This window comes from Passer domesticus, chromosome 7 (genome assembly GCF_036417665.1).
Source record: "Passer domesticus isolate bPasDom1 chromosome 7, bPasDom1.hap1, whole genome shotgun sequence".
Taxonomy (NCBI): domain Eukaryota; kingdom Metazoa; phylum Chordata; class Aves; order Passeriformes; family Passeridae; genus Passer; species Passer domesticus.
Window position 1 is genome coordinate 48,038,944 of NC_087480.1, and position 26,501 is coordinate 48,065,444.

Consider the following 26,501-nt stretch of genomic DNA (forward strand, 5'->3'; position numbering starts at 1 on the left):
CCACATGGTTCTACAGTTTCTCCACATGTGGCATAGGAATAATTAAACTTCTTCATGGAACATCATGAAGTCCATGTAGGAAACTGGAAGCTGAAAATATCTTAAGAGAATTTGGAAGACCAGATTGAGAACAGTTTTTATGGTTTTGACATCAACTAGCACATCTTTTCTTGCTAGCTTGAGCTGGCATGTGGCAGTTGTGTTGGCAACTGGGACTGCAGCCCATGTAGCTTTTGGAAATACATATATATACACATATATACACACACATATATACATATAAGCATAATAATGGAAATCAGAAGCCTTACCCTGTCATTTTATATCTGCTTGTCAGAAAGCATGACTCGACAGAAAAAAAAAAACTTGGGGGAAAAAAAACTTGAAAGCATGACAGCAAAATTTTTTCTCTCTTTTGCAGTGGTGTTTGGGAAATGTTCAATCCTGCTTTACTTGAACTGACTTCTTCAGAGCTTTTACTATGGACAGAGCTCAGTGAACATGAGCTTCTAATTAAAACAAATCTTCCTCTTGCTACTATAGTAAGAGTCATACTTAATTAATAAATTCAACCTCCAACTATTCATATTTGATTGTACTTTTAAATATGCATTAATATCAAGGTCAGATTTTTTGGAACATTTAGAAAAACTGGAAATGTAGCTGAAGCCCACTAGATGTCAGTGCCTCCATGCCACAGACTACTGCAGCTCTGCTTGTTAGGCAGATAGGACTGGGTGTACCAGAGAAGTAAGAGTTGTCCTGGATCACAGGGATTGTCTATGTAATGTCATTTTTTTACATAACTCTAGGAAGTAGTTACAGGAACAATGCTGCAACCTATTTATTCAGATTGTGTAATGTAGTTCCTATCAAATAATTTGTATGCAGCAGAACTCCCTTATGGAATAAGAAGATTTGTCAGAAGGAAATGAAAGGAGATATTTCAGACTGAAATGGCATTCACTGACATAAAAGCAATCAGAGGGAACTAGTACTAGCAAATAATGCTTCATCTCTGACTTTTTTCTCCAAAGGAATCTTTCTACTCTAAAATGACAGCTATTCTGGCTTTGATATGAACTGAAGTTACAGCTTTGATTATTGCTTGGGAAAGTGAAATTTTAGATCTGAACACACGGTACTCTGTCTCTGCCTGATGTCCACTTCTGTGTGAGGCAGCAAGTGCCTAAGAATTGCTGGAGAAACCAAATCTGGTCAGTACTGCACTGAGCAGTGCATACAAGGATGGGGAAGGAACAGTATATTAACAGTGTCACAGCAAATCTGCAGCTTTTGCAGTAGCAGACTATTGCCAAAATTAACCAATGAACAAAGAAACACACTGGAGTAATGAATTTCTGATGTGCAAATGAAAGCTTCAATTATACCTTTAGAGCAGATGAAGTCATGAGCTGTGACAAATACTCAGTTCCTGTGGTATCTAAAGAAGCTTCTCTCAAGCACATCTCTTTTAATAAGACCTGTAATTATGTCATTGTGGAGCTGTGTGTCCCATTTCCTTTAATTATTTTCTACTCTGTCGATTGTGCCACTGTCATTAAAATGTGGTTTTGAGGACTGAAACTTGTAATTCATTCTTTGTTTAGGAGGTACAGAGTGCAATGCTAATTATCATGCTAATTAGCCCTCACTGCTGGGTAGTGCTTGTGGTATTTCATAAACTATGACCAGAAAGTTCCAAAAACTTGTTGCTTTCTTTTTAAAATAAGCCAATCTTACCGCAAGTTCTGGGCAGCTAAAATTAGGAATTTTGTCTGAGGTGGCTATGGGGTACCAAAGCCACAGCTCATAGCAGTGGTGCTGAAGCAAAGGTCTGTCAGAGACTGTGAATTCTCAATTCCAGGCTGTGGGTCCTACAGAGAACAAAGCCTTAGGCCTTTTGCACATGCAAAGACAAAATCTCCTTTGGAATTCAGGTACAATCGGGCATTCACTCCAGAATGGATAATGAAGTGATTTCATGTCTACTTGAATTTAAAAGGTTGAAATTTAGCATTTAATTTTTATTACCAAGCACACAGGGCAAAGTAATATTCTCCAAAGAGTATATGAAGTGAGTATCTGCTTTCTGAACTTCCTTTGCCAGCAATAGAAAAAAATACAGACTGGCATATTTACAAAGGATGCCAAAGGATGTGTTCGATTTTTGTTTTGATTATTTCACTCAAGCTTATTTTTAGTATAAGTTGCTGACACTGCTATTACCTAGAATATTAAAAAGTAATATTTCTATCAGTATGAATTTTTAACAAAATGTACTAATTATAATTATGTATGAGTATATGTGTCTATGTACATGTCTGCCTTTGCACCTGTACAAATGATCATATTTGTATCACATGATCACTCAGTTTTGCACAATTTATGATTTGCAAGTGATCTTTCCACACATCTATTGCAGTGTCTCAGATATTTTATGAGTTGCCACCTCATCTGAATGTGGTTATCTAAAAATATGTGGCTTCTCTACAGTGTTTGACAATGTATTGCCAAAACAGCGTCACATACAGTCAGGTTATATGAATACTTTGTGTTTAACCTTAGAAAAAAAAAAAAAAAAATTAATGGAAACACCCAGAAAGCAATCATCTGGAGGATCTAAAGTTCCCCAGAGGTCTCCAGGTTTCTTGTCCCGCTGACAGTAATCTCCTGGGTGCGCGGGGCACGTCCCAGCCGAGTAAGGGCACAGCCGCTTCCTGAGGCACCTTCGCGCCCACCCGCGCGCCCCTCTTCTCCGGGTGAGGGCCCATGCGGCCCGCAGCGGGTGCTCGCGGGAGCGACGGGCACGGCCGGCCCGGGAGGGCACCCGCAATGGCACTGGCAATGGCACCGGCAATGGCACCGGCAATGGCACCGGCACCGGCAATGGCACCGGCAATGGCAACGGCGCGTTGCTCCGGCAACGGCTCGTGGCGGCGAGGAGCGGCGGGCGCAGGTGGGAGCTGCGGGAGGAGTGCTGAGCGGCACTGCCCCACTGCGGCCTGCTGAGGGGACAGTGCTGCACAGGACAGGTGCTGAGGGGACAGTGCTGCACAGGACGGGTGCTGAGGGGACACTGCCCCGTAGGAGCGGTGCTGGGGTGCCGGTTCTTTGGACACCAGGGGCGGGAGCCTTTGGTGAGGTGAGAGCCCGAGCGGGCCCGGGCCTGTGCCCCTGAACCTCCCCTCGGTGCTGGGGAGCGTGGAAGTGGGAAATAGCAGTTGTGAGCTTTACTTTGTCCTTCGAGTGCATTCCGTTTTCTGCTGTGGAAGGATTTGCTTTCTGCACACCTTGCTTGTGAATTCAGTGCTGAGCAATTGCCAATTGGGAATTCTTGTGGAAGATTTCAGGTGCATTAGCTGTGTTACATCTCTGCTGGGACTGAGATTTACTTGGTCCAGTCCAGCAGTCCCACTGTAGCGGGATCAACCTGGCATGCCAGTAATATTTCAGTTACTGATTCGTGGAACTCTAATATATGTTAACATATATTGTCTTGTTATACAGCATTAAATCAAAATGTCGTCATTATCACAAGCATCATTATGTTTACCTGTACATGACTGTATGGCTCCTTCCTTGGACTTTGATCTTCAGGAAAAGTTTGTTCTTCACAATGTTGAGGCAAGTTCTTTCTGTTCCTGTTGGGCTTGATATTTTAAATTGTATTTGTTTTGTTAACAAGGTTAAAAATATACTTCCTAGTTATGGACGTGAAGTAGGTGATATTTCAAAAACTGGCTAAATGACAGTGCTGGACATGGCAACAGAAACTATGGCAAAAATTCTTCTTTGTTCTTTTCTGCTTACATTGATTTGCTATGATAAATCAAGCATGATATTTAATCTTCCATGGTGCTGTTTTCACTGGAAGTAATTAAATTCAAGAACTTGGTTTTGGTTGTATATCCAGGAAAAAGCTACAAGAGTTGCATTACATTACACAAGTTGAGGTCTGCCAGGAATCTAATCCTGTAATAAAACAAGACACACACATACACACATGTAAAATAAAAAACCTTAGATGTTTGATTGTACTTATTTGCTGTCAGACAACAATTGGAAACAGAGCAATCTGCATTCTGATTCTGTGAGGAAGTGATTATTTAAGATGGGAACTTCCCGAATTTCTTACTCATTTTCTCAATTATATGAAAGGCAATATGGATATAAGGACTGAAACTCTTACTCTGACAAATCCTTTTGATGGAGATACGCCTGATGCAGGCTGAGCACAGGAGAAATGGGTCCTGGTGGGTGGAGAAGGCAACACAATCTGCTTCTGAAAAAAAGAATGAGTAGTCAGTGGAACACTGAGTGAAGTAAACAGATAACTTTGTGCTTGGTGAAGGCATCAGTCATTCTGGAGTGCTGGGGTAGAGGCAGGAGAGAGGTGTTTGGAGAAGAGGTGAGGGTGATGACAGGTTGCTGGTACCTGATAAGGAAGTGGGGGGAATGGGATTCATTTAGGTCTGATATGGCTCTGGACTTCCCATGGCATGGGTAGTATCATTTTCTTGAGAAGCCGGGCCTGGTGAAAAGCTTTTCCAAATTGGGAAAAGAGGAGAGCCATTGCTGCTCCAAACTGGAAGAAGTCTATTGTGAAAAACAGCAACATTGGAATCTGATCAGGTCTTGGCCTTCACCTTTACTGGAGGTAGTCTGCCTTTGCCTTGTGGATTAGCTGTGTTCTGTGAGCAAACTGTCTGAGAGTGCATCCTGTGGTATGTCAGGCTTTTATCCTTGTTGAAAGTCCTAAATGATTCTTTGATCTTTAAACTTTCTCTTAAAGGATTCTCTGGAGGAGCTGACTTGTTTTATGTTGATATCCTTGAATTAGCAATATCAGTGACCTAACTGTGAGTGAAATGAAATGTTACATAATTATGAATGCTATTTCAGGGAAAAACATGTGTACCACCTGAAGAAACAGGAAAACTCTGTTCACAGATTCAGCCAGATAAAAAGGATTGTCACAGAACTACAACAGCCATCCAAGACGGGAAGTATTTTACTGATCTGAGCAAAGAATCTGACAGTTTAGGACACCAAGTAAGAAAACATATAAGGCATAAACACAGAATCAATGGAAATGTGCATTTCTTACACTAGTCTGAAAGAAACATGTAGTCATATAATCTTCTTTATTAGACACATTGTGGGAAGATTTTTTTGTTATGTCCTGTGCACTAAGAAAGTTCTTAGAGCTTAAAATCTTTAGTTTTTAGCCACCAAGTAGTTTGTGAGTGTGTGAGCTTTTCTAGTCATATGTACCAGCTTTAAAAATATAGCAAAATATGTGTAACCAATTTAAAACCATTGAAAAATACAAAATCGGTTCAAATCAGAAGAAATTTTTAATGTTTCCTGTGTTGCAGTTAAACAGTAAAAGCATTGACACTTGGATGCAGGAGCTAAGTGAAAGTGAAATTCAGAATACTGTAAGTAAATTAAAATTTGATTCTCTCGGTTCTATGCTGAATACCTGAAATTGGCTACCTTAGAAAGTCATAAAATTTCCAGTAAGAGTGGCAAAGTGGGAGTATTTGTGATTTACCATCACAAAATGGGATCTTAGTTTTACATCTGAAATGTTCATCACTGTGCATTTCTGACGCTTAGTTGTATACAGACATTAAAATAATTTCTTTGTTGTTTTTTTCCCATGAAGAATCTCAGGAAAAAAATACTTGAAAGGGAGAAACAGATTAAAGAACTTTCATCCATGCTCCAGTGTGAAAAAGTGAGTGACCAGTTCCATTAGAATGAATATTTTGTTCCAACATACTAGATTCCCAATTTAAAAAAATATAAATTTTAAGTAAAAGAATTATTTCAAAGACCTGTGAAAAAAGTAAGATCATGAAAGGTATTTCCTACAGAATTATCTTAAAACCATCAAAACTGTATTCAAATCAACTAAGGTTACAGTTATTCTTAACACTAATATCCTAAGGTAGCTTTCGACTTCTCATTTACTGATTTGCAATATTCTGGGGAAAAAGTACTTATAAGGAATAATAGGGAGTAAGCTAAACAGATACTGTTCACAGTTGGTTTCCATGGCTCTTTTAGGAAAGGTGGTACAGGCAACAGAGCTAATACCATTTGAGGCTGACAAGTCTGGCAAGAGCTCATTCATTCTTTACACCAAAAAGAAGGGGCTCAGTGCAAAAACCAGCACTGAAAGGGAAGAATTGTCCTGTATAAGAGGGGACTGTAAAAGTTTGAAAGTTATTTTACTGGTAGTTTGGCAATGTGTTACAGATTGAATACCTCCAGGGCACTTTGTGTGTGTGCCATGCAGCATGGTTCAGCATTAGTGAGGGACAGCATGGGCTCAGTTAAACCTTTCAGGGGACAGCAGTGTACTTTGATATTTGTAACTCCTTGCAGGTTTTTAAGAGCCACGGTTTTCTTTAAGAGGTGTTTGTTTTTGTTTTTGGTTTTTTGTTTTTTTTTTGTTTTTTTTTTGCTTAACCAAATGAACATATCCCTTGGCTGCTCAATAAACTTAACCAGCTGGTCATAATAGAGGAGCCTGTGAGGGTTCTTATCATGTCCTTGTCTTTTTTTTTAATTGAAGGAGCATATTTTCATAGAAACATCTTTTTGCTTGAGAACAGAAATGCTGAACAGAAGAGCCTATAAAATTCTGAAGACCCCAATGCCAGAAGACCTCAGTGATGATGGGATCTATGTGGCATACCATACCCTGACTGGAGACTACCTAATGTTGAACAATTTAGGGTGCCTAGCATCTGAAAGGATAAATAATTTTCTATGCTATCCCCTTGTTTCTTCTTACATTAATTTTAATACATGGCATTTTCATCAGCACTTGAGTGAATCTGCCTTTCTTACTGGTGTCTATAATGAACACTTCCACTGGTACATTCTTGTAGTCTCTTACAGTCTATACTGATAATACAATACTTACCTACCTTATTACTTCTGACTTAGAATGAGCCAAAGGAATCAAGTTGAAAAATATTTCATAGAATCATCTGACCTGAGTGCTGGTGACATAAATTTCCTCTTCCCTTATGTTTTACATATCCCCCAAAGTTAGAGTTTGAATTAAATGCATCAATAGTTCTAATAGGAGATGGTGGTCTTTGGAATTTAATGAAGGTCAGTTCAGGTCTAATTAGTCAAAGCACAGCTGATCAGTGCAGCTTAGTGTTAGTCATCCTGCTAGCAGGATGCCTTTCCTTAGCCTGAGTTCATGCTTCCAGGCCTTATTCCTGCTACTTAAACTCAGATTAAATATTATACATAAATTTATACATAAATGGTTTCAAGTTGGTGGTTTCTGTTTAACATTAATACAGTTAGTAGCAAGTTACTGCTTGTGAATGTACTTGTAGAGCATGTTTTATCTTTTCCAGGCTTTGAGGACATTCAAATGTCAGTTAGAAACTACAGCGTAGTAGAAAAAAATACAGAGAGCATCATACAGCATAGGCCAATAAATTTGTTTCTTTCCTAGATCAAGATACAGAAAAGGAACCGCTTGTCAGGATCAGTAAAGGAAGTACAAGCTCACCTGCAGCGTCAGATTGAAAGAAAAGAAGCAGAAAATTATGAATTAAAAGTGAAAATACAGGTCAAAATATTTTTACTTGTGTTTCAGTTTCTTGGAGGAAAGAAAAAAACAAAAAACAAATCAAAGCCTTGCTGTGGCCTGTTTTGAAATCAAATTATTGGCAAAAGAAAAATCCCAAACAGTTAAAATCATAAGCATTTATGTTTTGCAAGATCTGCCTGACCACTATTTGAATTGCAAGGTTGCTTGTTGGTTTGTTGTTTTTTTTTTTAGTTTTCTCAACTTATGCACACTTTTACAGTGCTGGTGAAGCAAAGTGAAACATGCATAGAAGTGTTTGCACTCACTTAACTGTACTGTCTAGAAAAAAGTCTCCATATGGTCAAGAGATAAGCAAGTCCCTATGGTGACTTCCTGTTCTAAAAGAAGTGACAGCCACACCCTGTTTCTTGTTGTCTGTGAAAAATTGATAAGTCTCTTAATACTGGCTGAAAGTGAAACACATAAGACTAATGCCTAATCTCAGTTTGTTTAAGGTAGGTTAAATTATTTCTATTTTCTATTCTAAAAAGAACAAGTTAAATTTGGGTGTTTGAATCAGTCACTGGCTTTAGAAAGAGGCAAGGAGGAGGTCATGTGTGAAAGGCTGGAGCTGTATGTGGCCTCAGAATACAGTATATGAAACTTGTCAAGAACACAGGCATGAATGAGAAAACATTGGCTAAAAACAATGTATTTCTAATTTCCAAACTTTTTTACTAGCATACATCCCCTGCTAATTGAATAATTTGAGATGTTTACCCAACCTGTATCAAGGCAATTTCAAATCACGTCTATGTCTGCATAAATGCCTCATGTTTTCTTCTAAATAAAAATTGCTTTCTTGTTCTACCAGTACAATTATAGAATTCCAACAACATCTTCATTAGATAAAATAACTTGAAATGCAGCTGTATTGTCATTCAATCTCTAATTAAAAGGTTTGTTCACTTTCAGAAATTGCTGAAGTCGTTTGCTATCTTAAATTACGGAGATGATTTTGTTAATAACTAGACAAAAGCTTGCAAAAGCTTAGAACTATGAAATTAGTTCTCAATTCGAATTTACCTCACCCACTAATGCCCAAAGCAATTATTCTTAGTGTGATTCTGACCTCCTGTGGTTATAATAGGGGATAGCAGCTGTTGACTTATACTGACAGTTGAGATCCATACATAGACTGAAATTTTGTTTGCTGTGTTTATTGAAAGTGTTTATCCACCACCTTAAGTCACATCTTTGTATATTAGGTGCCCTGTAAGCATTTATACAGAAAAAACACTTTTTATATATTTTTATATATTTTTGTAATTTCCTTTTTCTTTTTTTGAAGTAGTGCATCTGCTTTTTGTTGAATCCCAGTACCTGAGACCATCTTTCTTTCATTTGGAAAACCACATACATTTTGCTTTGATTGTGTAAAAGTTTTGGGGCCATTATCAGGACCTGTACTTAAAGATATCCCCTCATGCATAATATGCATATTTTATAGCAACTGTCAGTGAGTGTCTTGAATAAGACTGGCACAGTCACAAATTCAGTAGTTAACTAGTAGTAGTAATGTAGTGTCAGACCGAGGCAAAAAAGAAGGAAACAAATGCATTAATCATTCCCACAATTCGGATATTTATCACTGAACTGAGAAAGTTGACACTGCTGGCTTGCTTCCATTATTGGAGTTTGATGGAAGAATAGTAAGAGATATGAACAGGATTTAAACCTGTCTTTATTAAACTAATTTTCTATTAGTAGCATTTTTGATAAGTGGATCTGAGATTCTTCTTGAAACAGTCTGGTATTGTTGCTAATGAATATCATCATGTAGTGTTTTAATGTCTGTAGTTGTTTTCCATTCATATTTATATGGTATATAGATGAAAAATATGAAAGTCATGAAGTTAGAGAGATCAGCTTCCTGCATGGAATAGGATCAGTCTTCATCAGAGTGATGTAAACATCTAGCTAGTCAGAAATAAAAACAGCAATAGGAAAGATAATATAATGGCCATCATAGAGCCCAGTTCCCATCTTGGCTGCTTTGTACATGTTTCATAGTATTATTAAATGCATTAAAATGCATTTCTGCTTCATTGTTTATAAAAAATACTTTCTTTACTAAACAAATCTGTGTCATTAATGAAGTGGGGCCATTTTATGCACAGAAAAAATCAGAGATCTTACAAGAAAATTTGTTATCTATTGTCATCTAGTCACAAACCATATCATAGTACATATACTTTGGAAAATATCCCAACCTTTCCTAGCTTCCTGACTTAAAAAAAACACAAATCCAAGATATTAACTTTCATAATAAAATTTCATATACAGTTATACAGCCTATCTCCAGACCTAGTAATGTGTGTGTCACTAGATTCAGAGCACATACTCTAATACATCAGTGCATATCATTGGTAGCATCATTAAGGTGATATTCTTTACAGAAATAGTCTGATGACACTATTTTATTTTCCTTCTCATAGATAGGTTTAACATCCTACATTTGTACATGGACATTCTGCATTCATTTGCAAGAGCACATAGACATGGTTAGATTGCTGTCTTCCCCCTACTCTTGCCTTCTCCTGCACCTTCTCAGCCTCTTCATCTTTGTAATTACTTTCTGTGCTTTTCTTGTCGACTGTTGTACTTAGCTAGCTCCTTGTATCAACCACAAGGTTTGAGATACCAAGATTATATGGAAACAGATGTTATAAATGTAACAGCTCTTCCTAATTATTTTATAGCACAAAATTATCTGTAAGACTTGGAATTTGAAGAGTTGATTTTAATTATGCTGCAGACTCTACAAAATAAAATAGCAGAGTGGAAACATCAAATTGGTGAATACAAGTGCCAGAAGTTAGCCTTAAAGGAGACAAGTGAGCAAAAGAAGATAGCTCTGGAAAAAGCAATAAGGTCCCAGAAACGAAGAGCTCAGAGCTTAGAAGAAGCTGTGAAAGACATAACCTCTAAAATAAAAGAACATGTGAGTGACTATGCTGTGAGCAATGCTGTGTTGTATTGTTTGAAATTGAACATCTGAAAGACTTTCACCTGTGGAAAATAGGAAATTTTGTTTGATCCTGCTGTGCTAGTATGTCTTTTGTTTTATTGCTCATTTGTTAAGGAGAAGGTTGCTATAGATGTCCTGAAAGCTATTACTGTTAGCTGCTTTTGTTCTGTTAAAATTTAGTGGTTGTCTTAAGTCAAGAGGTTGAACATTTTAAGCTGAAGGAAGTAAGAGTAGTGACATCAGCTTTTGGTTAAACCTCTCCTGCTCTTCTTATTAGTCCTCTATGGATAAGCACTGACTCACTCAGAAATACAGTGTACTAACTGAGAGTCCATGACTGAGGTTTGAAGTGTTACTTTTCTTTATTTATTAATGTGTGATGTCTCATGTGGTTACTTAGCTTCTAGTTTCCAAGCTGCTTACTCTGAACCTTTTCAAAATCCAAATCCAACTTGTTCCTTGCTTTGCTTATCAATAGTTTGTAACTGTTCAAAAAGGCCAGCTGCATCAGAACTGTGCTTATTGTCCTATTTGGATTTCCTAAGAATATGTTTTCATACTCCTAGATATGTTATAATTATTTTGGATATGTCAGTATTAAAGTATATTTTTCCACTTAGTGTACCAGGAGATGATTAATAATGGTTTTTGTATTCTTGGATCTTTGTGAGAAGACAGTAGTGAATCTTTAACTAAAATTAGCAGTACAGAGGGACAGCAAATACCTCCTGAAGTTCGGATGTTTTGTAGTCACACTTGTTTCATTCCTCATTGAAATCCTGGTGTATTTTCAAGATAGCCTGTATTGGTTAATTATCTATATTAATTTAAGGGATTTTACCTAATGTTTCATTTCTTATCTAGCTAGCATTTTTTATTCTTAAAATATTTTGGCACAATTTTATTCATTTATTAATTGATGTAATTTATATGTAGTAGAGATGTGTTGAAGACAATTTTTTTTTGGTAAGAAAAGATTGTCATCTTAAATTTTGAAGTATTGTATTCTACAGTTGGTATACAGTACCATGGTTTAACTATGTCTCTGCCTTGAAAGTAAGTCTATAGTTAGACTTCGATTTTTAAAAAATATGGGTAATTTTGTTGATTTTCTTTTGAGAGGAGAGAAAATTTATATTGATTTGTACAAGGGAGATCTAATAAAACCATCTTATATTAAATACCTCTATTATCTACAAATTTTTAGAATTAAATGGCATTCTTCAGTGGCATTCTTTCATTACATAATTTATAATTTCTGCATTCTCTAGGAAGTCAAACTGGGTAAGATACTGTCAGCCTCTGATGTCTGGAAAAACCAGCACGATAGAATAGTTGAAGAAAAGACAATGTTAGAAGTTCAAATAGAAGATCTTGAGAAGTAAGTTGGACCGTTGGTCTTTTTTGTTTATTTATTTCTGTGGTCACAGGATATTGATATTTAGTAGTGCAATACTTGGTGTTGACAATGTAAATGAGTTTATTATTATTTTAAAATTCTGAGCAGAATTTAGAAGTTGGAAATAAGAATAAATTTAAGATCTTTAACCTCCTCTCTGTTGAATTTCACTTCTTTTGAAGCTTTATTCCTCTTTACCAGTAAGGAACATATTCTTTTTCCTGCATACTTCTGATCAGCCTGAACTTGCTGGCAGCTTCTATGCGGCCTCCACATAACCACTGATTAATAACTGATTCAACAGCTTGAGTGTTAACCTTTGTGTTTACAGAATAGAAGACGGTTCTTTGTCTTCTAGGTCCTAGTGATGGCCAAATTATTACAGTTCCACTAATGTCCACTAACCTCAGTAGAGGATAGAGAAGGGTTCCTCTTAGATGCCATTGGAACAGTTCACTCATGGAAGGAAAAGCAGAATAAAATTATCCAAACTACACAGTCGAATCTTAATGTACCTGAAGGATATGTTATTTTTTGGGCAGGCAGTGACAAATATCCTTTTAACATTTCTGTTTTTAGAAATATGGACTATGATTTAAACCAGCAAAATAAACTGTTATATGTCTTTATTCCAGGTCTGAGGAAATGTTTATTTCACAAAGAACTTGCTTCATGCTCAAGTATTTAACAGCTCACATTAAAATTACTTAAATATTTTGGTTTTGCCCCAGAAAATCTGGCATTTCTGAAAATACTTGCAGTAGATTTTAAAATTTAACCAGAGAGCAGATGGATGACATCAGTCCAGAAATCTGTCTAGCCCGTTGTTGGTCCAGTGTATATAGGAGGGCATCTGAGAAACAACAAATACTCATTCTGCTTCCATCTGGGTTTTGCTATTTTCATTTCAGCTGAAAATACAAGTCTTTGTTTGAAATGTGCCATTCTAACAAGACTTGTTTGTCAACAGCAAAACAAATGTTGTGAACTTCATTAACCAAAAAAAACCCCAAAAAATGAGGCATAGCATAATCTGCTGCTTTTAATAATGGAAAGCAACATTCCTAAAGTAGCTAAGGACTGTTCTTAGTAGGACATTATGTGATATACCCTATAAATTCAATATAATTACATTTTGTACAGTGTGCATGTACAAAGTTCTCTTGGAAGTATCATTTGGTGTTCTCTAATTGAGCTAAGACACATTCCTTGGGAGAGAAAGAGTAGAAACTCTTCTCTTTCAGAGAGTTTATTTCAGAATATACGTAGATTTGGATGCATAAATGCATTCCTCCGTATTTTATATATATATATATATACACACACACACACACACACACATATATATATATATATACACAATGAAGTAGAATGTGTTAAGGTTCAATTTAATTTTCATACTGAGAGTTTTGGAAGCATTGTGTATTATAAAGAACTTGCCTGTCTTACCAGTCAGATCAGAGGCCTGATGGAAAATGTGGAAAGAAGGGAGGAATGGAGAAGAAGCTCAGAAGAGGAAATTCTTGAAAAGCTAAATGCCGTTAACTCTGAAAATGAAAAGATTTACCTTGAAAACAAAAAATTAAAGGTGAGATTATAAATCACTCTGTTGAATGGCTCTATATTTCTCATACATTAATGAAGTAACCACATTAATTCTCCTTGGACCTTCTGTCTAGAGACTCCAAACCTGCAGAATAAGGTTTGTCATCCGTTTGTAATAGTAAGGACAAATGAGATGCTGAATTTTCCAGTGGAAATTTATGGCAAAGCTAGGAACAGGGTTGTCTGATGATATATCTACTTAATCAGGATGCTGTTTATTTTACTGTCAATAACTCCACAATTGCTTAAGTAGAAATTGTTATTTTATGTTTGTTAAACTTTCTTTCAAATTAAAGAACTGGTTACCTCGGTTATTAATTTCAATTTTGAAATAGTTTGCAGGTTTTTATCATCCAATATAAGTGTTCTCATGAGCTGACAAATGAGCTATAGGCTATCCTTTTTGTTTGACAGGAAAAATACTTACATCACTCTTCCTAGTGCCAGCAGGTCACTTGCTGGTAATATCATATTGTAGAATGCATTATTTTAGTAACACCCTTAACTTTTTATATTTTCTATTTTTGATCAAGGCTTCCCTTGCTGCACTGGAGAAAAGTACAGTGGCTGTTGAATATGAGTTGCTTCATCTGCAAGAAAAAGCAAAGCTGCAGGAAAACCTTGTAGAACAGCATAAAAATGAGGTGACTTACCATGTTTGAAATCTTCAAGTATGTTTTTTTAAAATTTGTAAGCCATTTTAAGGAAACGGTAAAGGTTTTGTTTGTAATAAATCCATTTTGTTGTCATGGGGATTGTAATATTTTTGTAATATTGAGTATGAAAGAAGAAATTGCTATTACAGACCATGGGGAAGAATAGTCTCCACACAGTGACAAGTACACATTGTCTGTACTGAATTGTGTGAAGCCCACTTGAAGCCAACAAGACAAGATTGCTTTGACAAGATTGGCTTTCTAAAAAGCAGGTTAGTGACCCAGTAAACCAGATATTTAAAAAGTTTGAGTCTGGTGTCTTCAGTGGATATACTGATGATATTTTACCTCTACTTGGCCATATTTTATCTTCATATTCCAAAGAGTGTATCAGTATTCAAGTAAGTTCAAGAAATCCAACTTCATTGAAGAAATATATATTAGGGTTATGAGTATAGGGTTATGTGAGTTCTTTTATTTCAGTGGATAAATCAACATAGAAATACCAATGAAACATATAAACCAAACTCATAATGGGCCTTTTATAAATTAATTTTTTGTATTTGGCTTTATTCACACAGAAGTTTTAGAACATTGATTCAAATATGTATCTATTTATGCTATAGTATAGACACAGTTTCACTGACATTTTTCACTTACTGATTTATCACTGACAAGAGAAAAGAAAGACATGATACAAAACCTAGAGTAGAGCCAGAGAGCCTTGTCTTTGGAATGCATCATCACAACTAAAGTTGCTGCCAGCTTTAAGATGGTAGATGTAGTTCCAGTTAACAGCCAGCCTTAAGCAGTGAGTGGAGTGAAATTCCCTAGCTCAGGGCTGTAGTGACTCCAGATGGGAAGTGTCAGTGACAGTTGTTATGTGGGGAGAGAGGTGTGAGTCACACTGGCTGCTTCTATAGCACAACTGTAGCTCATTCTCCATTGCTGATAACACACTGCTGATATGACAGTGCTCTTTACCTGGTAACCCTTTTGTACTTGCTGTGACGAGTAGGATAATGAAAATAATGACAAATTTTGAGATACTATTTAGAAGTCAGAGGTTTTCCTTTATGCTTCATACTAATGATGCTATTTTTTCTATATTTAAATGAAGGACCTTGCAAATGTATGTGAAAAATGTATGTTGTCCTAGGTACAAAAAAGACAAATTGCTGTGAAAGAATTGAAATCCAGATATAAAACAGTCTTAAATGAAAACAGAAAAATAACAGAAAACAAATTCTTAGAAGCAGATAAGGTAAGTTTTGCAGTAATAAAGAATGTTTATTCTTTATTAATATTTTTATATTAATAAAGAATAAACATTCTTTATTAATATAAAAATATTCTTTATTTATATTTTTATACTTTATTCTTCTTAATAAACAATTCTGTAGGACACAGATCTTTTCTATATTTCTGTCATATTGTTAGAAGTCACAAGGTACCGTCTCTTGGTTTTAAATTTCTGAGAGTTTTACTGACTGCTGTCTAAAGCTGGTGCTTTTTGGATACTACACAATTGCAAACAATTGAGCAATGATTCCTAGTGCAATTACTAAGTAGTTTGTGTACTATTTTAGAATTCCAGAATTCCTTTATCACTTTCAAAAGTGTGATTTTATTGTTGGTGATTTTCAAATATCTTTTTGACAGAACGGTTGTGAAAGTTGTATATGGAAGCAAACCTATTGTAAGTTCTTTTTTTTTTAACTAAGTTAAGATTGAGACTCCATACAGAGATGAGTTATAAATTTTTCAGCAGATGGAGCTGAACACTGGAAGACAGCACATTCTTAAGCATCAGAAAAGAACTTGTCTCTTTGTCAGTATTTTATAAAATAGATGATATGTAATTTCTACAGAATTTTGTCTTTATTACCTACATGAAAATCCATTAAGTATTACAATTAATTTATGGTTTTACATTTACATTTTTCTCCTGTGATGTAGGTGAGGCACAAAACGGAGGCTGAGTTAAAGGAGTTAGAACATGTTTGTGACTTGCTGAAAGCAGCTGAGGAGAACCAGCAAAAGCTTCTGGCTTGGGAAAGGATCCGTGTGCAGAAATGCAAAACCCTCAGGGAGCTGGAGCTTCAGGTGGTTAGAACATGCTGATTTCTAAAGATAAATGAGAAAATTATGTGGAAAAAAAATCACTGGGGCACTTTACTATTGGTGTGTGTGACAGTGGTGAGGTTTCCTTTGTTATTTTCTTCATTAATCAAAATTTCGGTGGACATCTTCATAAATCATAAATCAATTTCTGTGGAAATTGGATAATGCAAATAAAACTTCTGCCAATGGTATTTATGTGAATTCATTATGTGGCAAGACTTGTAAATTTTAGAATGAGTATATTCTTGATCTTTTTGAATACATATGTCCTGAGATGTGTTGCAGAATTCTTCCTTGGAAATAAATGCAAGTCTAGATGTTTTTTGTATCTAGTAAAATAATTTTATTATACATTAGTTTTGGTTTTAATGGCAAATTTATAAACCATACAATATTTAATCAGATAAATTATATTCTTGATTATGTATAATATTTTAAAATGTTTTAGTTGAGTAAGTACTTTTAAAATATGCTTTAATAGGATAATTGCATTTTTAGCTGTATTTAACACTAATGCTTGTCTTTTCTCTAAAGCCTCAAAATGAATTTTCCTGGACTCTTTTTTTCTCTGACATCAATTTCTATGGCAGGGTAGGTTTGGGGTTTTTTTGTTATTGTTTTTTGTCTTTATTTTAATGTCCTTTTAAGTCAGAAGAGCACAAATGCCAAAGGTTTTTAAGTTAGTGGGGTGGGAAAGGGGCCTAATCACCCTGCTGTGTCAGTAGGAAAACTACAGGTGAAGTACTGTGAATCTCTGTGGTCCTATAGACTTGATATAAAACATTGCTCTTGATTTTTGATTCTTCCAGGAATGTTTATCAATTCCTAAATTTTAAAGTACTTAAGCAATAATTAATTTGGAGGTGCAAAATTTATACATCATATAAAATGATGTATGTTGTTTTAATCTAACTACGTGTTTACTTGGAAAAGTGCAGAAAAACCTCTTAAGTATAGCAAAATAATTGGGAATATAAGCACTAGTCTGGTGGAACAGTAGTTAAATTTCAGCATTAAGTCTTTGTGATTGATGTACTTTACCCTTGACTCTATGACCAGAATTTTGGAAAATTCCTTTTGGAGCAATTGCTCCCTCTGCAGAAAACCTCTCCTGGGTTCAGCTGGACTAATTTCTGCTACCACCAGTCTGCTGCTACCTGAACAGTCTGTAATTCTGATAAACACAGTCAAATGGGCTCAAATTTCTGGATGGGACTGCTTGAGGTAGTCCAAAGAATGGTGGTGGTCACCCCTTAAATGCTGGCACCCACAGGCTGCTGATGTGCCTGTTTACTGCCAACATGCTGTTGATGGGTGGAAGAAGGAGCAATAATCTCGTTGCTACTGAGATTTGAAAGAAAACATGTAAAAGTTTAGCACTGTGGATGATGGGCAGGAGAAGACTTTGTTGCATAGCAGGTTTTCAGCCTTAAGTCTGAAAAGTCTGAAAGACAAAACTTTAGTCTCCAACTTTAGCTGTATTTTACTAATTTAACATGATTATACAAGGTACAATAGTACAAGATAATGTTTACTTGATTATAGTATAGCGTTTGTCCAAATGAACATAGCATTTATCTGAAATGACATTTCTTTTTGGATTTTAATGGAGAGACTTTTCTCCAGTAAGATCCTGTATACAGGTCTCTTCAACTAGAAACAAATTGTCATTTTCACAGGACAACCATAGTGTAACTTCTGTGGGCAATCTTTGCTTAGACGGAGAGATCTGTAACATTCAGAAGAAGTATGAAGATCTTCAAAGGTAACTTGAAGAATCTGATTAAAATTAATTCCTACACTTTTCTGCTATTGAGAATTATAATGCACTGATCTGTTTTGCATAAAGGCAATTAGAACAGGTGGAATATCAGAATGAAGAACTTGCTTACCAGGTCAGGAAAGAAGATGAGAGTCTTCAGAGCAGCAAATTGCAGCTTGAAGAGAAAATTGCAGAATATAATGCATTGACCAGACAACTTGAATCTGCTTTGGAAGAAGGGAGAAAAATGGTATTGGTGATTTAATACATCTCTCAATCTTGTTTGCTACTTTCTATTTAAAAACAGCATTAAAAATAGCTTGAGAAAAAATTATGGGACGAGACTATTTTGCAGTTGTAGAAATTTGTAGAAATTATGCAAACAGTTAATCAAATTCAAGGGAAAATGTACGAATTTAGATTGTAGTGAATTTTATTAGTTTAATAAGAAAAAATGTATGAAGTTGTAATTTCAGATTAAAAATGTAGAAATAACAATCTGATTTTTTTCACTGCTGAGGATATTTTTTTGGTTTTGAGAAAACTGAGCTAAAATGTGTTCCTCTCCCACTGTATTACTTTTTTTTTTTTTCCAAATTGAAACACCTTTCAAATTTAGCCAGAATATTTCTCAGGTTTGTTTAAGCCCTGGGCATGGGAAATAAATTAAATAATTGATTAAATAATAGGAAATAGAGCTGTTAATGTTAAGAGATAAGAAAAGAATTTGATTTGGGCTTTAAGAGTCAATATATATGTAATACATATATATTTATAAATATATTGTATGTGTATATATATATATATAACATATATATCTTTTCTCTCTCATTACTTTTATAGGTAGCTGAAGAATGGGAAAAAATGTCATACAAAGAACAAGCCTTTCAGACAAAACTGCTGCTTCTTGAAGCTGAAGTGAGAAAGAGGCAAGAAGAAAAAAAACAACTCCTCTGCTTATTTCACCATGTGAGTAAATAATGCTGTTTGTGATTTAAGAAATCACTTACCATGTCACCATTTACAAAAACAAGTTCCTTTTACTGAAAACACACTTGAGACACACTTTTCAGAGCAGTGAATTAATTCAACTTGACAATATACTTTGTACGTGGACATTTCCCAACAACCTAACAGATGTCCAGTCTAACTGAATCACTTGAAGAGCATTCAGTTTACAACTCTTACTCAGTCAAGTTTTCCCTGCAAGACAAAAAAAAAAAGTATGAAGTTGTAATTTCCCTCAGATCAGTTGTGTTCAGTAAGCATATCTACATTTGATTAGATGCATAACAATCCCATAATGATGTAGTGATAGCTTCTTTTTCTTTCCTGAGTTAAACAGTAATCTGAATTTATAATGTTTATAAATTATTATCGGCTTTTTTTTATTCTAAGTCTATTCTAACATGTTCAGTTTGGTCCTGACTGAACATAAATAAAAGCTTCAATCCTTTGAAGCTTTTTTTAACACCTTTGCTTTTGTGGAGCCTCTGAAAACTTTTGCAGGTAAATAAAGCTATAAAAAGTAGGTACTTTGTGTCTCAGATTATTATTTTCATTGATTTATTTTTTGTTTCTAAGTTTCTATGTATTTTTCTTTTTTCATTAGAATGAAAAGCACCATGAAGTACATTTGAAAGAGCTGGAGAACAGCCTACAGAAGTCAGTGATCAAGAACCAGAGCATACAGAATTATGTGCAGTTTTTGAAAGATGCATATGTAACAATGTTTGGCTGAATTCTTTAATCTATTTTATAGTAGAGAAACTTGTCAAGATTGGGCTCCTGGTCTTGTTGGAGGCAAAGCCATTGAGGCCTTACATTATTTTGACAGATAACATTTTATAATGTGAATTCTTCCCTAGGAAAACATCTGTTGTGGGCAGGAGAAACAGGTCAGCCATGGCTGTGTGTCCTGTTGGCTGGGCACACGTGGGGAATGGAGCTGATGTTCCTGACAGAAACCATTGTGTTGTCCATGGCACAGCATGCAAAGGCCAGTGCATGACAGCAGCAGCAGGTGGGTATGTCTGGGGTGTGCACACAAAATGGGTCTGTCAATGTCCTGGCTGTAAAATCTTACCTGAGTGCCTTTATTCCATGGTAAATGCAGGTGGTCACAGATTAGATTTCAATTCAATGATATCTAACCTTTAAAACAGGCAAAAATTGAGATCATTAGTTTCCTTCCCTTTTTTCCTATGCAGTTTAGCCCCAGTCTAGCCCTACACTGCATGGGAGAGTTACCACCACAAGGCTGTCCCATCCAGCCATTTTCCTCTACATCTCAGCATTATGCTCAGGAATTCACTATAATAGTATTTTATAAATATGAGCAGGAAATTTTTTTAGATACAGGTATAGTTTAAGCTCTGAATGTGCTGATATACCCTTAAATATCTCACGCAGCTCCAGTGAGATATTTAAGTATTTTTCTCAGTTCAAGGGCTGCTGTTCAATAAGACTGACTTGTGCCTCAAGTAAAACACATGTAAACATTCAGCTGATGCAGGATTAATACAAGAAACAATTCCTGATTTAATTTCAGTTCTAAATTCTAATTAGTTTTGTAGATATATGCTATGTTATGTTTTTAAAAATAGTACAGTTAAATATAGGTGATTTACAATGTGTACTTAAATAATATTTATTTTTTGACCAAAACCTTAAGTTTGTTTATGCGTAGACAATACCCATTCTATTTCATTGTTAGTTATTAGTAATGTGTTGAATACAGACCTTTCTTTTTTGCAAATGCTTATCCATCTTAACAAATACAATATGCTTCTGTTCACTTTTTAAAAATAAAATTGTCATTTATTCTATATGACATGCTAGTAGCAAATATTTATTTTAAATTTGGGGGATTTGCATTACACACACACAAATATTTGGGTTAATTTAGCTCTGATTGTACTACTTATAAAATATCAAAACCTTTTGAAAGTCATCATGTATGAAGGAAAGAGTTTAGAAATAAATTGTTCAATCCAGTTCATTAGTGGTTTTCCAGAGCTCATACTGAAAAACTGTACACCTTTAATTAGATTTTTATTTTTTCCTTTTTAGTTTGTTTTGTTTCTATTTATGGTTCTCCGTTTTTGTTTGTGTGGGGGTTTTTTTTGCATGATAGAAATAGGGCTGATAGTCACAAGAATAATTTGGTTTTACTCAACTCCTTTTTGAACTGGTGTTAGCTTATCATGTCTTTTGCATTTTAGAAATTAATTTAGGACAAGTTATTGTGGATCGTTTCATTCTGATAAAGGAAAGAATAACATTTTGTCTAACTACTGAGGGATCTAGCATTTACTTGAGATTGCTGCTTGTATTTTTAGTAACTGTGTAATGTATAGCTAAATTAGTTCCTGCTTTGTTCATTTTGCAGTATAGAAATCTGTATGCTGTGCCACAAAACTCTTGGATACAGCTGTACTGATTTGACTGCATTTTGGGATTCTACTATTTTTCTTTAAAGCAATTTATTTTTACCATCTGCATCACGTAGCAAAGTGACACAGTTTTATAGTAAGAAATAGACTAATTATGCTTGCTTTTTAGGGTGTTGTCATCTCTAACCATTTTAGAAGCCTTTGGTAAGGATGGTGTTGCCGCCATATCACCTCTCAGCCTTTTTTCCAATGTGATTTTACTTTGTCATTTTCAAAATAAAAAAGCTGAATATGCTGTTGCAGTTTTCAAATGCAGTAGGTTAAATATTTTATTGCTGTAAGTATGGACAGCAAAAGTATGAAACCCAAAGTTCTTGGTCCATACCATGCTTGCTTTTGTGATTATGTTTTTAGTCAGATACTGTTCTTTCACAGGGCCCTTAGCAAGCAGGAATGTTTCTCTTCTGCTGTGCAGAAAGTCCTTGGCCAGGAAAGCAGTAAAACCCAGAGATTCTGTATAAAAGTTTGACCATGATTTCAGTGAATGAGCTCTTCCAATAGAAGATTTTAGCTGGTTAAGAACAGAGCAGAAAGAAAAAAAGATTCAAACACTATATTCTATATCCCAGTTTATTTAAATTTCCTAGTAAGAAGCCATTTTTATTGTAGGCTTACTAAGGTACACAGTCAAATGTACATTGTGTGTGTTGTAGAACTTTTTGATTTTGAAAGGATTTTGTGGTAATTTTTTGCAGAAGCTGGCTCAGTATGATCCAAGGTATGTAAGAGAACCCATGGTTGAACTGATGCCAAGTGTTCTTGTAAATCAAAGCCACCTGCAGTGTTACAATATTCCCCCTATATCTGTATATTGCTTTATTTGCTATGCTTGTTAATTAATTTGGTTTTGTTTGGGTTTTTTTGTTTGGTTTTTTGTTTGTTTTTGTTTGTTTGGGGGTTTTTTGTTTGTTTGTTTTCCTGTGGAATTTTCCAGGAACAACTTCAGTCTGATTGCTATGGATCTGCTTTTAAATCAGTTTGTTGAGATTCTGCCAGTAGACTATGCACAATTTAAAAGGATACTTCAGTTCTTGACTGGTCTGCACACACAGAAGGTAGCCAGGAGTTAAGGAGCTGTTAGGGTGAGGACCAGTGTGCTCAATCCCCCCCAAAAGCAGTGTGCTCCTGCTGGCCAGGCAGGCATCAGCTGGGCAGGAAGACTCGGGGCTCTGGGAAACAAATCCAACTGTTGCTAGCAGCTTTCAATGCCACCTTTTAAAATGTGGTTCAGAGATGACACCACATTTGAATCTGTAGGGTGCCCCTTTGTCAGCGTGGGATACAGTGCTGCACACGTTCCATAATGGGACAGGATTTCAGAATTATAATGAATGAAGTGATTTGAGGTTGTGACACATTCACTTTCTAGCCAGTACGTTTCCATATTTAATTATAATTTCATGGCTTTAATTAGGTTAAATTGTAAGCATGTAGAGTCCTGAAACTGGCAAATCTTAAAGAGCTGTCCTGGATTTCCTACTCCCTACTGTAATCTTATATGCTTTAGATTTGTTAGTGTGTGGGAACACAGAATTTAAACCAAAGAGCAAAAGTCTTAGGGCTACTTGGGAGGCTACCTCTTTACTCCTGTCTGCCAAGTAGTTTATTTGTGCCTTCAGTTTGATAAAATATATTTTTTGTTTCCTGTCTATGTCACAAAAGCTATAAATTCTCCTGTAAGAGGAAGTCTTTCCAGTAAGAGCAGAGATACTCCATTTTGTACCAGACACATGACTCCCTAAGGGACATGTCTATAGAAGATACACAGTGATCACTGAGCTCTGTATGGATGAGTCCTCAGAATGTAATAGGCTACTAGCCCAGCAATCCTTTTGAGAAGTTCTTTTGTCTATTTAATAGTGAGTGAAATTTGGGTTTCTTGGAAAGTTTCGGGAGGGACTGCAGCTCAAAGTGGTTTTTGCTAGAAATGTGTCCCATATTCTGACTCAGAAAACAGCCAGATTAGATTTTTTGTGACAAAATCACTTTGTTGATGCTCTTCCTACAGGAGAAGTGATCTGGTTTCCTCCATGATGAGCTGTTTAGCAGTGTAACATCTGTGTGCAGCTCTTTCTGCTCTGGGGAGCCTAGAGCTGGCCAGCACAAACAGGGATCAAAGCAGGGCCCCATAGGAAAGGGTTGTGCAGTGTGTGAAGTAGACACAATGATTTCATACAGATTTTTTTTTTTTGCTCTTCAGTTTCCTGTGGATCACTTTAAGGTTGACATAGCTCAAACTTGTATCTTAATGCCAGAAAACTGAGAGCACTGTGTTGATGTCCACCAACTGGGAATTTAAGCAGTCAAAAACATGAAATTATTGCAGTCATGCAGGTCGTGCATTTGGATTCAGAATATTTTCCTGTCTACTTCTGGCTGAACAGCAATCACACAGCAGCTGTCACTCAGTAGTAAAGCTTCCAAAAGTTGAAGGTGGCATGTTTTATATTGCCATCCATATCTATCTGCACCCTTCACTCAGAATTTCTGCTGTTGGCTTTCAACCTTTAAATAAGGCTGTTACAGATACTAAGAGTCCAAAGGCAAATCATCCTAGTGATAAGTAAATCATCCCCCTCAGAGAAATCTAGTGCCTTTAAAAAGCTTGGTTTATTTGGATCATTATATGGTTTCCAGGAAGTAACTGACTTCTTTTCTTGGAGTGTTTGACAGACCAGATCAAATACCTGATTAACATATTGTAATGCTTTCTTGGCACATTAATCTACTTAATGTGAAAGCAATAGGGAAAAAGTAGAGACTTTTATGTGTAGAGACTGCTGCAATCCTGCCTCCCTCTTGAAGCAGAATAAACATAGCATTTTGTTGGCTGTAAAACTGTACCTTCCAATTTATTGACAGCATAAACATTTTGTGTGCCACTCTGCCTTTCGGTAGTGTTACTAAAAATTGAAACCAGGCCTTACTGGTTAAGTTTTGTGTGCTTTTCATCCAGTTCAATCTTTCAAACAGATCTTTGATAACATCTAATTTCTAGAGCAGCTGTTAAAGATCCAACAACCATCTCCATCAACGTTTCAGGCATGTGGAGCCCTTGTTCATTATCATCATGACCACATTCCTATTCTTAGCAAAGCTTCTCCTTTGCAGAGCAGCAGCCTACTCTGCTGTGGCAACAGTCCACTTACTAATTTACAACTCCACCCACTAAACGGCACTGTGAATTATAAACTACTGAAGTAAACCATGTATTTTTAACAGCCTCAATTTTACCATCATGGCTGTTTATAAAAGTTAAAGACATTTTTGAAGTGCAAAAACGCTAAGTTGGCATTTCAGGTTGTTTTCAGGACATTCACTGTTCTTCCACAGTAAGGTTTCCCCTTCTTCTCTCTCCTTGAGGAAATCAGTATATTAATATGCTGCAAAACACAAACTGGTTTATATCAATATTTCATTCCCTTCTAGAGGAAAAAATCTGGAGAAAATTGAAGAAAGAGCCAAATTTAGGATCTTTCAAGTATTTCTGCAAATCCTTTGCAAGAGTGGAAAAAATATCCAGTTTCTTTCCATTTCAAATAAATTTCCTTCTTTTATTAAGTCTTGTTTTATTAAGATTGTGGTTCAGGAGAAATTTCTCATGGATATTTATGAATAGACAAAAATGGAGTTCAAGTTCTGTGAGTGTTCAAATATTGTTCTGACATTTACTGTTGTCATTCCAATCCTTTGTAACTCAATGCAGTTACAGTCAAGCACCAACATATTGTGAAGCATGTGTGATGCAGGAATAGACATTTATATATTTCTTTGCATACTTGTATTTCATGGGAGATTTCCCCAGACAGGAGCATTTAGAGGTGGAAGCCCTGTGGATTTCTCTTTCAGTGTGCACATATAATAATGAAGGGGAAATCTTGTCTTCTAGTGACATGTTTCTAATAGACCCATCATTCCAAGATCTAAACAAAAAAGAAGCTCAACAGAATGAAATAAATCCCAGCAGCTGAAACAAAAACTCCATGCTGCTGTGTAGTGCAAGATAATCTTTGAATCCTCCTAGGTACTGTTTGTGGATAGCATTTTTGGCAGGGTTCCACTCATGAACTTAGTGTGTTTAAACACTTCCATTTGCTAGGGGTACTGGGGACAGTGGTACTGCAGTTCATAATTTTCACAAAATACTACTTGCTAGATCTGAACTCTTCTGGCTTCAGTTAACCCAAGTTAATGTCTGGAAAAAGGGTAAATTTTATAAAATAAGCCTTTCTTTCTAGCAGCCTAATAATTTCTCAGTTCCTAGTGTTATAGCTGGCTTCAAATGGTAAATACAAAATTTTTAATTTCTCTGTGTCTTGTCACTGTATTTAATGAACTGCAATTTTGTGTTAATAAGGAACCTTTTGGCAAACTCACATTATTTGGTCTAATTACTCTCTACAGTTTCTAAAGGACATGTTGGTGATGTGGTTGTGCTTTCTTTGAACAACGTGGAAATTCTTGAAGTGACTTCCTTCCTTTTAAATTTTTTCAAGGCAGAAAAAAACAGTTTTAAATAATTTTCTAAAACCTAATTTGGAAGCCAGATCAGAGTTACATTGGAGTCACCTTTGCACACATTAGACTCGAATGCCTGAATATTCTAGTCCAAGTGAAGATGTAATGTAGCCCCAAGACTTGTTGGTCAATTCCATTTTGTCTTTGCTCTGCGTCTTGCTATTTCCATCAGCTGTGGAAGTTTCAGAAATTCTGGATGGTGTATTTCACAGGCATTACATGACTCGACAATGAAGAGTTTATTTCAAACAACCATTTCATTTTTCTCAAAAATTGCACATTCCAGTGACAGCTCTAATTTGGCCAATCAAGTATCAGAAACAAGCCAATCATGCCAAAAATTCCTTAGGGTGAACTAATTCATTATTCTCTGGTGAT

At 35.8% G+C, this 26,501-nt stretch overlaps 1 protein-coding gene across 26 annotated transcripts in view; it reads left to right on the forward strand.

Annotated features, from left to right (window-relative positions):
* COL24A1 (collagen type XXIV alpha 1 chain) overlaps nucleotides 1-26,501 on the forward strand; it is a 171,784-nt gene that overhangs the window by 4,279 nt on the left and 141,004 nt on the right. For 8 of the 26 annotated variants that reach the window (XR_010366410.1, XR_010366411.1, XR_010366412.1 and 5 more), the window contains exons 1-18: nucleotides 2,825-2,959; nucleotides 3,511-3,627; nucleotides 4,906-5,055; nucleotides 5,382-5,444; nucleotides 5,675-5,746; nucleotides 7,496-7,612; nucleotides 10,392-10,577; nucleotides 11,876-11,985; nucleotides 13,456-13,591; nucleotides 14,142-14,252; nucleotides 15,424-15,528; nucleotides 16,224-16,370; nucleotides 16,923-16,979; nucleotides 18,068-18,153; nucleotides 18,238-18,400; nucleotides 18,994-19,119; nucleotides 19,763-19,815; nucleotides 20,019-20,173. Coding sequence is in view for 23 of the 26 variants with exons in the window: in XM_064428374.1 (XP_064284444.1) it covers nucleotides 3,523-3,627; nucleotides 4,906-5,055; nucleotides 5,382-5,444; nucleotides 5,675-5,746; nucleotides 7,496-7,612; nucleotides 10,392-10,577; nucleotides 11,876-11,985; nucleotides 13,456-13,591; nucleotides 14,142-14,252; nucleotides 15,424-15,528; nucleotides 16,224-16,370; nucleotides 16,923-16,979; nucleotides 18,068-18,153; nucleotides 18,238-18,400; nucleotides 18,994-19,119; nucleotides 19,763-19,815; nucleotides 20,019-20,173 (1,942 nt within the window). In the remaining 3 variants the exon portion in view is untranslated. The other 18 variants (XM_064428379.1, XM_064428382.1, XM_064428381.1 and 15 more) reach the window with 15 other exon arrangements.